The sequence below is a fragment of the Pipistrellus kuhlii genome, unplaced genomic scaffold, assembly GCF_014108245.1.
Source record: "Pipistrellus kuhlii isolate mPipKuh1 unplaced genomic scaffold, mPipKuh1.p scaffold_m20_p_2, whole genome shotgun sequence".
Classification (NCBI taxonomy): domain Eukaryota; kingdom Metazoa; phylum Chordata; class Mammalia; order Chiroptera; family Vespertilionidae; genus Pipistrellus; species Pipistrellus kuhlii.
This window is the reverse complement of record NW_023425515.1, coordinates 57,097,429-57,109,863: the sequence shown is the minus strand read 5'-3', so window position 1 is coordinate 57,109,863 and position 12,435 is coordinate 57,097,429. Positions and strand designations below refer to the sequence as shown.

At 39.8% G+C, this 12,435-nt stretch overlaps 1 protein-coding gene across 1 annotated transcript in view; it reads left to right on the top strand.

The window, feature by feature from the left end:
* GAP43 (growth associated protein 43) overlaps positions 1-12,435 on the top strand; it is a 100,803-nt gene that overhangs the window by 54,164 nt on the left and 34,204 nt on the right. Inside the window, exon 2 of the mRNA XM_036446904.2 lies at positions 1,617-2,220. Within this exon, the coding sequence (XP_036302797.1) occupies positions 1,617-2,220 (604 nt within the window). The remainder of the gene's footprint in view (positions 1-1,616; positions 2,221-12,435) is intronic.

The window sequence follows — 12,435 nt, the reverse complement described above, 5'->3', positions numbered from 1 at the left end:
CTTCTTTTTTTTTTTTTTTTTTTTTTTTTTTAGCACAGCAAAGTATTCCATTGTGTAGATGTATCACAGTTTTTTAATCCATTCATCTGCTGATGGGCACTTAGGCAGCTTCCAAATCTTAGCTATTGTAAATTGTGCTGCTATGAACATAGAGGTGCATATATCCTTTCTGATTGGTGTTTTTAGTTTCTTGGGATATATTTCTACAAGTGGGAATACTGGGTCAAATGGGAGTTCAATTTTTAGGTTTTTTTTTTTTTAAGGAAACTCGGTACTGTCTTCCACAGTGGCTGTACCAGTCTGCATTACAACCAGCAGTGCACAAGGGTTTTTACTAAGCATCCTTGCCAGCGCTTGCCATCTGTTGATTTTTTGACGATAGCCATTCTGACAGGGTTGAGATGGTACTGCATTGTCGTTTTCGTTTTGATTTGAATCTCTCGGGTGATTAGTGATTTTGAGCATGTTTATGTCTTTTTTTGTATAGTGTCTATTTACTCCGTTGCACATTTTTTTGATTGGGTTATCTTCCTTTTGTGGAGTAGTATGAGTTCCCTATAAATGTTGAAGATTAAACTCTTATAGGTGATAACATGGGCAAATATGTTCTCCCATGCAGCGGGCCTTATTTATTTATTTATTTATTTATTTATTTATTTATTTATTGTGGTGCAGAAGCTTTTTATTTTGATGTAGTCCCATCTGTTTATTTTCTCTTTATTTCAAATTATTCTAGGAGCTGTATCGGTGAAGAAATTGCTTTGGAATATGACTGAGATTTTGATGCCTGTGGATTCCTCCAGTATTTTTGTGGCTTCCCATCTTATGTTTAAGTCCTTTATCCATTTTGAGTTTATTTTTGTTGTATGGTGTAAGTTGGTGGTCTAGTTTCATTTTTTTACATATATCTGTCCAATTTTCCCAACATTTATTGAAGAGACTATCTTGACTCCATTCTATGTTCTTGCCTCCTTTGTCAAATATTAATTGAGCACAGTGGTTTGGGTCAATTTCTAAGTTATTTATTCTTTTCCATTGATCTATATGTCTGTTCTTGTGCCAGTATCAGGCAGTTTTGAGAGAATTTGTCATCTAAACCTTTACCATACTCTTTGCCCTGAATCTATTGATTTCTTGACCAGATTTGATATACTAGGAAGAGGAAAACAACAACACAGACTTTTTCATAATATTTTTAAATGTGAAGTTTTGTACAGAGTTCCTCTCAGAAACCCTGAAAAAACAATATCTTTCAGAGCTTTTTGATTAAAATCTAGAGTGGATGTGATCTGAATAGCCAACTTACATCTATGGAATGGCTGGTGGAAATTTGGCAATGCAGAGACATGGAGCTGGGGAAGGAAACACATCTAAATTCATGCCAATGATTCTGCAAGGCCAAAAGGATGTGTTTTCCCATAAAATAATGTGTTTTCTATTCAATTCTCCACCATGAAGAGAGAGGAGGCTTAATTTGAATTTCCACAGTATTGTTGATTTCTGTGCTTGGCTCAGTACAAGTCATTCAATAACTATTTGTTAAATGCTATGATCTTAAGGGAAAAAGCATCATTCAACCTCTCCTTTCCCTTCCCCCCCCCCTTTTCTCCACAAAGGTTGAAAAGAATGATGAGGACCAAAAGATCGAACAAGATGGCATCAAACCAGAAGATAAAGCTCATAAGGCCGCGACCAAAATCCAGGCTAGCTTCCGTGGACACATAACAAGGAAAAAGCTCAAAGGAGAGAAGAAGGGCGACGCTCAAGCTGCTGAGGCCGAGATGAATGAGAAGAAGGATGACGCTCCTGCTGCTGATGGCGCCGAGAAGAAGGAGGGAGAAGGTCCCATTGCCACTGAAGCAGCCACTGGCCCCAAGCCTGAGGAGGCCGGTAAAGCAGGAGAAGCTCCCTCCGAGGAGAAGAAGGGGGAGGGTGCCTCGGATGCTGCAGCGGAGCAGGCAGCCCCCCAGGCTCCTGCCCCCTCAGAGGAGAAGGCCGGCTCTGCTGAGACAGAAAGTGCCACTAAAGCTTCCACTGACAACTCGCCGTCCTCCAAGGTGGAAGATGCCCCAGCCAAGGAGGAGCCTAAACAAGCCGATGTGCCTGCTGCTGTCACTGCTGCTGCTGCCACCACCCCTGCTGCAGAGGATGCTGCCACCAAGGCAACAACCCAGCCTCCCACGGAGGCTTCGGAGGGCAGCCAAGCCGAGGACAAGATAGGTGAGCTACTGGGAGGGTTAGAGGCCATGGCTGGGTAGCCTACCGGGGACTTTGGGAAAGCCAAGCTATCTGGGCCATCAAGGGAGAGGGGAATGTCTAGAAGGTGTTTTCAAGAAATTAACGAAAGCTGTGCTTCATTCCCCCAAAGTGGCAGGACTAGAACTAACTCTGGCCACTTATATTCCCAAATGTCTCCCAGCATGAGGGAGAACGCTGGCAGGTACCAGCCAGGACTAGGAAGGTGTGGCAATTACCTTATTAATAAGATTGGTGTAAACAGGAAAGCTAGGTAATCTTAGTTTTAAAAAATACATACATTCTATGTGCAAGGTAGACTTAGTTTAATAAATAATGACCGAGGCCACATATATTTTATGGACAGGAAAATGTGTTATTAGTTGGCTTTAGGATGTGCCTGTTATGAGTACAGCCAACTCCTTATTGATGCAGATGATCTAGTTTCTGAATTGCCAGCAGCAAAAACATAATCTCAGACCTTTCCCTTATCCCACAATATGTTTCTGGGCATTCTCACCACCAGCAATCGATGAGTAGTGTGCGGATGCTCAGAGAATGCTAATTATAACAGTAATTGGGGTCAAGCTAATTAAGAAAATAAGTCTGTTAATGTTGCCAAAAACAAAAGAAAAACCCCCAATATAGAACATGTTGTGAAGTTAAACATAAACTACCATTTTAGTATAGAAGATGCTGCTTTCTGTTATTTGCATAAATAACCAAGGGTTGACTGCAATTATAAACATGTTCTGGATTTTCTTTAGTTTGAAGCTCTTACTTGAAGATTGGAGTGTTTTCACCATTATTTCTAAAGAGACTATGTGGAATGGAAATAGAGCATTTCCAAAGCAAGATAAATTTAACAGACCTTCACCCCTGGGGAGACTAAGACCTGTCCCTCAACCCACCCACCCACAGTGCTGCAGGAGGCCAACAGCCTCAATGGTCTTTCTGCAGCTAAGTATGACTCATTAACACCTTTCAGCCCCAAACATTTTACAGGTTTAGCTGTTTCTGTACCAGTTTAAAAAATTCGGTTTATTCCTTTAGAACTTCATAGACTTAACCCATGGTGTGTCCAAGGACCCAAATTTAGATTGGACCACACTGTGCCCTTGGGAAAGGATCTATCCCATGAGAACGCTCTGGGAAATGTTTGGCGTCTGTCCATTAGATTGAAAAAGTAATTATTGGAAATTTGCCTTTATTTCCATTCCTCTAAATTAGATACTGGAGAATGGCAGATGATTATCCTATCTAATAAAAGAGTAATATGCAAATTAACCATCACTCTGCTATACCACAAGCCACACCCACAAGTCAATCAGGAGCAAGTATGCAATTAATCCCAACAAAGATGGCTGCAGCCATAGAGAGAGCAGGAGAGAGGCTTGGGTTTCCTGGGCGATGGAGGAAGCCAAGCTATTCATGCACCCTGGTGGGCCCAGGCCTCAACTCAAGGGTACAAAATTTCAATTACAGAAGATAAATAAATCCCAATAGAAATGGTAGCAGCCATTGAGCTGGAGAGAGCAGGAGGCTAGGGTTGGCCCCAGCGATGAATAAAGCCAAGCTTCTGCAGCCCCAGCCTGTCTTGGCCTCCACTTAAGGCTACAAAGTTTCAATTATAAAAGAGAAATAAATCCCAACAGAAATGGCTGCTACCACAGAGCGAGCAGGAGGCTTGGCTCCACTTCAGGCTACAAAATTTCAATTGTAGAAGATAAATAAATCCCAGATACCAGGGCCTTTGCTTGGGTTGCCAGGGTGTGTGGCCGGCCTGCAAACCACCACAGGCCCCTCATCCAGGCCGCCCCACACCCCAAAAGAACCTCCACCCTGATTCGGGACATCCTTCAGGGAAAACCAGCCGGCCCCCACCCATGCACTAGACCTCTATCCTATCTAATAAAAGAGTAACATGCATATTAACCATCACTCCAACACACAAGATGGATACCCTATGTGGTCAAAGATCCTGCCCCCATGTGGACACAAGATGGCCAGCAGGTGAGGGCAGTTGGGAGGGACCAGGCCTGCAATGGAAGGCAGTTGTGGGTGATCAGGTCAGCAGGAGAGGGCAATTGGACACATGGGGACCAGGCCTGCAAAGGAGGGCAGTTGTGGGTGATCAGGTTAGCAGGGGAGGGCAGTTGGGAGGGACCAGGCTGGCAAAGGAGAGAAGTTGGAGGTGACTGGGCCTGTAGGAAAGGGTCATTCTGAGGGACCCAGGCCTGCAGGGGAGAGCAGTGGGAAAGGGGGAGAGGGACCAGGTCTGCAGGGGAGGGCAGTTAGGGGTGACCAGGCAGTCAGGGGAGCAGTTAGACATCAATCAGGCTGGTAGGGGGGTGGTTAGGGGGTGATCAAGCTGGCAGACAAAAGTGGTTAGGAACAATCAGGAAGGCGGGCAGGCGAGCAATTGAGAGCCAGCAGTTCTGGATTGTGAGAAGGATGTCCAACTGCCCACTGGGATCGGGCATAAATGGGCAGTTGGACTTGAGGGGTCCCATATTTGAGAGGGTGCAAGCTGGGCTGAGGGACACACACCCATGCACGAATTTCATGCACCGGCCTCTAGTTCTAAATATTTTCAGTTCTGCCTCTTTTATCTTGTCCCAAAATTCTATAAGATGCCAGATTATATTATTGTATTATTATTGTTATTATATCACATGCCTCTTTCTATCAGGGTTTCATTTTAAATATTTATTCTAAATACATACCTGCCCCAGGGGCCAGACTTTGGGGTTAAGGAGATGAGGATTTTTTTTTCCTGGACAAGGTAAGGCATGTGTGGTAAAGAACATGGTATTGGCTTTAGTTTACCCATAAAAACAAACCACTGTTAACTACTTTCCTTTATGTTGAAGATTTATTTTAGCCTCAGTTATGATGGCTGGAAATCATTTTGCATATGACAGATTGCTTATTATGTATTTTCAAACTTTTAGAAATTAATCATGCTTTTAAAATATAAAAAATAGTTTACATTGCTCAGACCATATTTTTAAACAGGGATTTCTAAAATTGTGAGCATAGTCAGAAAGACATTATATGATTTTTAGGTATATGATCATGATGTGGATTAATAGAATGACTGCTTGGACTAACAAAAAGTTTGAAATATAATATATCTTAAGAACATTTAGATGTATTTTTTTAAGTTATGATAATCCAAATGAATTAGTAAAGTATTTTATGTAGTACATGCTCAGTAAATGTCAGGTATTGAATAAATGAGAAGTGACTAGACTTAAATTACAGATAATTTGTTCACTCATCCATATAGTCTTCCTGCAACCTTGATTATTCTACATGTATTTTGATTAAAAGTGTGTCTGGTCAGTAAAAAACAAATAGAAATCATCCTCTGCCCTAAATTTTATAAGTTCTAGCTGAAGAATATCTCTGTTGGTCTGAGTTTATTATGTGCATTGAAAAATAATTGAAGGTGTAGGTAAAGTTCAACTTGAGGGTAATTAAAAGCCAAATTTATTATTGTTTCTGAGCTGCGACTAAGTAATGTCCTCTGGGTTAGATCCTGAAATGCTGCCTGTAGTTTTCTTTGGACAAATGTACCTATTAGTCTTGCTGTATGTGACAAGCACAAATTACCCAGATGTAGTGAGTTTCATGGAATTACAGAAACTAGAGGTGACAAGGAGATCTATCATAGCATCTTGGACCCAAATTCCCATGGGCCCTGCACATCATTTTATTCTACCTTCCATTGGATTGTTTTGCAATCCAGGATAAAATAACAATACTTCCAATTGATGTCTTCTGTTTGGAAATGGATGCGTACTTCGGGTTGTCTGGAGAGGTGTAGAGAGATAATCTGAGAAAGTGAGTGGGGTTGGGACAAAACAAGTCAAAAGAGAGAATGCAAGACAATAATTTGGTCACAACTTTACACCAAATCTGATCGCTGCTTTAATATATAAGGAAATGCTTTGTAAATTATAAATATGTAGTTTATTTTACCGCCTTTAAAATTATTTATGGGTTTGTTACAAGTGGATGCCATTTGCATTAGGACCTTTGGAGTTGGGTTTCTTTTAATCCTTCAACTATATCTCCCTCCCTTTGTTTTGGTTCTCTGCCTTCCCATTTCTCAATGTACTTATGTCCACAAGGTTTCATTGTGTTCCTGATGATTATTCCTTAGTAGAAGGAGAAGTGTTCAAGGCATCTCTGAGACACTGCCCTCCTGCAGCCAGGAGGAGATAACCAGGAAGCCTCCTTCGGTGATTATGTCATTGCTGTCTCCTGACCACTACAGTGTGCCCATTGGGTTCTCAGGGAAGGAATTCTGTTATGTTTCTTCTAACCGTGGAAACCTATTGACTTTCTCCAGTAGAAAATTCCAAAATTTTTGCTGTGGCATATTCAGTGCCATAGTATTACCAAGATAACACATCTCAGTGGGCAGAAATCAGAGATTCTGACTGGGTGGCTACCAAGGGGTACTTGACTGATTCTGGTAGGAAGTGTAACCCAAGTTGTCCTAGCTTTTCTGTGTTGATCTTGGTTGTATTTTATTTTCACGATATCTTTACCCCTTTCTTTCTTTTTTTTCATTATCTCTTTCTAATTGGGATCATTAATCATTATCTAGAGAAGAGCATAGTTTTACAATGGTATTTGTTTGCCATTATCTAAATAGAAAGATTAACTTAGTGTGTTCCTACTTCTCATTCTCCTTCCTTGTTTGCTTTCTTCATCCTTCCCTTCCTCCTTTTTCTCTCTCCCTTTCTTCCTTCCTTTTTTTCTTCCTTGTATGTTAACTTTTTACTGTGCTAGGGCCTGAGGGTCATAAAGATGAGTAAGATAGGGCTTATCTTACAAAGTCCTCATTTGGTAGTGGGTTTGGGATAAAGTTCAAGCAGTGATGTTGAATATGTTTATAGTACTAATTTCAACTCAATTACATTCTGCAAATAGGTATGAAGTGCCTTTTTATGCCAAGGCACTGTGGGAAATAATAGGAATGAGATGGTGCTTCTTGCAGTTTGATACATGTTATAAAAATTTATACATAATATTAATAGCCAAAAAAAGAATCAAAATGTGTAGTTTCTGGAATGATAATTATTTGTAAGAAAATGAAATATTCAGCCCATAATTCTATATTTGGGAAAATTCTTTATGTTCCCTAGAATAATGTTTTTCTAAGACCTAAGGTAACCAATGATAATATTTTTATCTCTCCAAATGCTAGATCCTCTTCCACCAAGCTCTATGTTAGATATTAGCTTTCCCAAAGATATTTATACTTACTTGGCAGGGTGCCTCAAAGACGGTTTTGATTTGAAATGTGGTTTCAACCACTTCCCAAATTTATATACCACTCATAAAGAGCAAAAATTTGGATTGTGAAAAGTCCATAAATGCTGTCTATAAAACATGGGCACTCTGTCAGATGCTCAGTGGCATGGTGCTTAAATACTGTTGATTATTAGGCTTTTATGGCACACTGTTATATTGCTAGAGTAATCATTTTTATTGGCTTTTCTTGGCAATAATTCAGTGCCTTTGATAATATTTTCCTTTCTATTTTTACATTCTGAGAATAGGGGCAAATTAAGTGGTTATTGTGCCCACAAGCACAGTCAAACAAAACAAGGGTCAAATTGGTAGACCTCTAAATCCTCTCCTTAACTTCAGCCCTGCAGTTCTTTACCTCTCTTTTTAAGGTATTGTGTTTTCATCTCAATCCCAACATTTTCTTTTTATCTTATCAGTTGTGACTTCTTTTATTGTTGTTGGTAGATATCAATCAGGCCTTTCCTCAGGCATTCTCTGCCCTGCATACACAGTATGATAATGCAGAGGAAAATTTGGACTAGAATAAGGAGACCTTAGTATTTCCACCCAACTGTGGGATCTTAGGTAAGTCACTGCTTCTGTCTGATCCTCAGTTGTCTCATCTTCAAGATGAGGAGCTAGAATAGTTTGATTTTAAAGTTTTATTCAAGGTTTAATTTAAAATACAAAGTTTCTATAATTGCTGGCCCTTAACGAGCATTTATTAAGTGGCAGGCCCTGTGCTAAGTGCTATGCGGAATTATCCCGTTTAACCATCATAACCACTTTCTGGTATAAGCACTGTAATTATCCCCATCACTTTCCACAGATGCGGGATCTGAGGTTTAGAGAGATGGTAGCTCCTAATCATGTCAATAGCTAGCAAGTATCTGAACCAGGAGCTAAAGCCTGATAGCCTGAGTACAGAGGCAATCACTAAATTATGATACCATAAGTACTATTCTGAAAGAAACAAACACAAGAGTTGACTACAAACCCCAACATTGTGTTCTAAGAACATTCCCTCATTTGTATAATTGGATACTAAAAACTCAGATTTACAGTATCTAAACATAGTTCCTGGTCATAATGCCCTTAAAGCCCCATCACCCCAAAATGATTGCGACTATTAAACAAGTTCTGAGTCATGGTTCTTAGTTTGAAAATCCTTCAGGTACTGTTTTGTTAGGCCTAAGAAAACTGTAGCTATTAGTTGAATTTCGTGGTTCTTCAAAAGAGTACTAGTGACTCCATTAAATATGCTGGGACAACTGAAAACTAGAAATTGAAAAATTTAGGTCTCAATCAGTTGGTTGAAAGTAATTTCATGTATTTGAGCTGATACCTACCCTAAATTTGGCTTAAAGGAATTATTATCCTGTAAAATTCTTGTTCATATCCCTCCTTTCTTCTTTGCAAGTACATTTGCAAAGGACCCTGACACCTTTATATTTATAACTAAAATGATATAATGAATTTAGTAGGGCAGATTAAGAGCAATCTCTGTATCAAATTTAGAAATGGTGAGGAGACAAAAGATTAGAGGAGATATACTTTAGAATCAAGAAATCATATAGTGAGGCCTTTGATCCACTTATTTCAAACTCATCCTAGCTAATAAAAGAATAATATGCAAATTGACCATTACTCCAACACACAAGATGGCTACCCCCATATGGACACAAGATGGCCACCATAAGAGGGCCAGAAGGGGAGGGCAGTTGGGAGGGACCAGTCCTGCAAGAAAGAGTAGTTGTGGGTGATCAGGCCAGCAGAGGAGGGCAGTGGGAGGGACCAGGCCTGCAAAAGAGGGCAGTTGGGGGTAATCAAACCTGCAGAGGAGGACAGTTAAGGGTGACCAGGCTGGCAGAGGAGGGAAGTTAAGGGCAACTGGGCCTTCGGGGAAGGGCAGTTGTGGGGGACCAAGGCCTGCAGGAGAGAGCAGTTAGGGGGAAGTAGGCCTGCAGGGGAGAGCAGTTAGAAGCAAACAAGCTGGCAGGGGAGCAGTTAGGCATCAATCAGGCTGGTAGGGAAGTGATTAGGAGGTAATCAGGCTGGCAGGCAGAAGCAGTTAGAAACAATCAGGAAGACAGGCAGGTGAGCAGTTGGTAGCCAGCAGTTCTGGATTGTGAGAGGGATGTCCAACTGCCCGTTTAGGCCCAATCCAGGTAGGACATCTCTAGAGGGGTTCTAGATTGGAGAGGGTGCAGGCTGGGCTGAGGGACACACACCCCCATGCATGAATTTCATGCACTGGGCCTCTAGTATTAAATATCTACTATTATCTTATAAAGAAGAAAGTAAACAGGAAGTCATGGAAGCAACCCCTCCAATTTTAAAGTGAGAAAAGTATATTTAGAACTGAAAATCAAACAATATTTCTTAAAATGCAGAATATGTTTCAGATACTAATGCATACTCATAAAAAATGTTTTTTTTTCTCTACACACACACACACACACACACACACACACACACACACAATTCCACAAGGATTAAAAGGAAGAGGAGAAAAAAACAAGAGCAGCAAGTGTTATACAGTCAGTCCATTTGGCTAAACATAGAGAGAAAGCAGAGAACTCAATCTAATGGAGTAAAATTATTGAGTGGCCATCACTTTTATTTTGTTCAGGTAATGATAGCTTCTTTAAATAAAGAATGAAAAGCTTTCTATAACCATACATAATAAGAAGGAAAGAAGGAAGCCAATGATGTTGTTTAAAGCTACAAGACCTGAGCCCTTGAAAATCTCCCAAGATTATACAGTTTACATAGGAGCAAAGGAAGGTTTGAAAGGATGTGTAAGTCTTGCCAGCTCTCTTAGTCATGTATAAATTTTGTGCCATAAGAAAATGACTGAATTAGATGTTGAACCTCAAACAGGTTCATATAATCAAGAAAATGTACATCCCTTCCTTTAAAAAAAAAAAAAAAGCATTAGTCATTGATCTAATAGCAATGAAACTTGGCTCTGTATGCAAATAATTTACTTCTGGACTTCTTAAAAAGAATTGTTCATAATTTTTTTTTCATAGGGATAATGAATAGGATCATGCTTTTAATAAACCAAACATCTTATAGGATGCATAAATGCAAACGCTCTCTATTTTCATCATAAAAGACTAAACACTACCCAAAATTAAGAGAGTTGGGCTCTTCTTCAGATTCTGATGATGATTTCAGGCCAGCTTTGTTTGTAAATCTACAGTGAGATGGGGAGCATTAGACATTGAAACTAAAGTTATCTATGATGAAATTTACGGTGTCTGAAAATTAAAACCCTGCTTAGTCTAATTAATGAAAAATGGTACAGGAAGAATTTTTGCTGTAGAAGTTATCTGAACTGAGTCTTGAAGGACAAGATGTATCTAATGAAAAGGAATACTTTTTACTAAAATAAAATTTAAAAATTCAAATTAATATGCAAATAACTTAATTCATCGCAATCCAGCAGCAGCCATTGAAGATTAACCCTCAGTAAAAAAAAAAAAAAAAAAAAAAAAAAAAAAAAAAAAAAAAAAAAAAAAAAAGTAGCTCCATGCTATATTTTGTTTATTATTGAATCCTTACACCTATAGCAATGAGTGGGAAATTGGAGATGGTAAATACCTGGTAAATGAGTTAAGAAAGAATGAACAATGCTATTACAGTAGAGAAAGTTCAAGAGATTAGATTCTAGCCTTTAAACTTTGGACAGGTAAATCCCTTGAGTTCTTTGAGTTAAATGTTGGACAAAGAATCTCAACAATGCTAATGTTGTGACCCCTTCTACCTGTAATTGCAGATTCTGAATGATGAGGGGAGGCAGACACTTGCTCAAACAGAAAATTTTGCTGCTTTCCACCTTTCTGTTATTTCAGAAGCTGAGTACAGAAGTTCACTGGAAAGTCTTATAGTTGCTCAGGGGTATTTGTCATGCTTGAGGTAGCCAGATCTCCAACCACTTAGAGCCTCATAGGCCAATGTGAGCATTTTGCATTATGTTGGAAAACATATTGAAAACTAGAGGAAACCAAGGCTGCTCCCTTCTGAAAGCAGGTGATTAATTTCATTCCAGCTCCATGAATGACCTGTGTGTGTGGCTCTTGCCAGCGTGTGACAGGTACACCCAGGGAAGGAAGGATCTGCCAGGTTCCTTGGCTCTTTTTCCTCATCTGACATGTTTAAGTAATCCTTACAAGGTTGTGAGAGTCTCCTGAACCTGCTGTGCCCAACTATAGGATGAGTTGTTAATATGTTTCCAGGCCAACGGTGTTGGGGCAGAGACCAGAAAACAGGTTTTCCTGTTTCTGTTGCCTTTTCTCCTTTCTCACGGTGATAAAAACATAATTTGTGTACAGTTTGTGAGCCATTCAGACTACAGACTGTAGAGGACATTGCAGTGGGAGGTTGGACAAGTATTTTTCCCACATATAAACTATAAATTGAAGCAACTTATCATGTATTTGATTTAAAAAAAAAAAAAAGGTAGACAGGTTCCCACTTTGAGAAACTGTCTACAGTCCAATGTAATGGCTAACAATGCCCAAATTCAGCCATGTGGCTACAGCATTCTCTCCCATGTTATAATCAGATCCTTTTAGAAAGAAGAGCAGCAGTGAAATATTTGTTTCCCTTTCTCCTTCTTCTTTAATATGAATGATTTAATAGGAGGCTGATAGGCGAACCTGGCTTCCATTGGAAGGTACACGTCAGTATCCTTTTCTTGCCAATATTTTTTTTAAAAAGAGGAAACACAGAAAGCAAAACCTTGCCACTTCCTAATTAACATTTATGCTTTTCACCCCAGCAGAAAAGCAGACATTTAAGATGAACCACTGTATCCCTGACCTGGTAGCTCGGTTGGTTGGAGCATCGTTCCAATGTGTCAGGGTTGCAAGTTCAATCCCT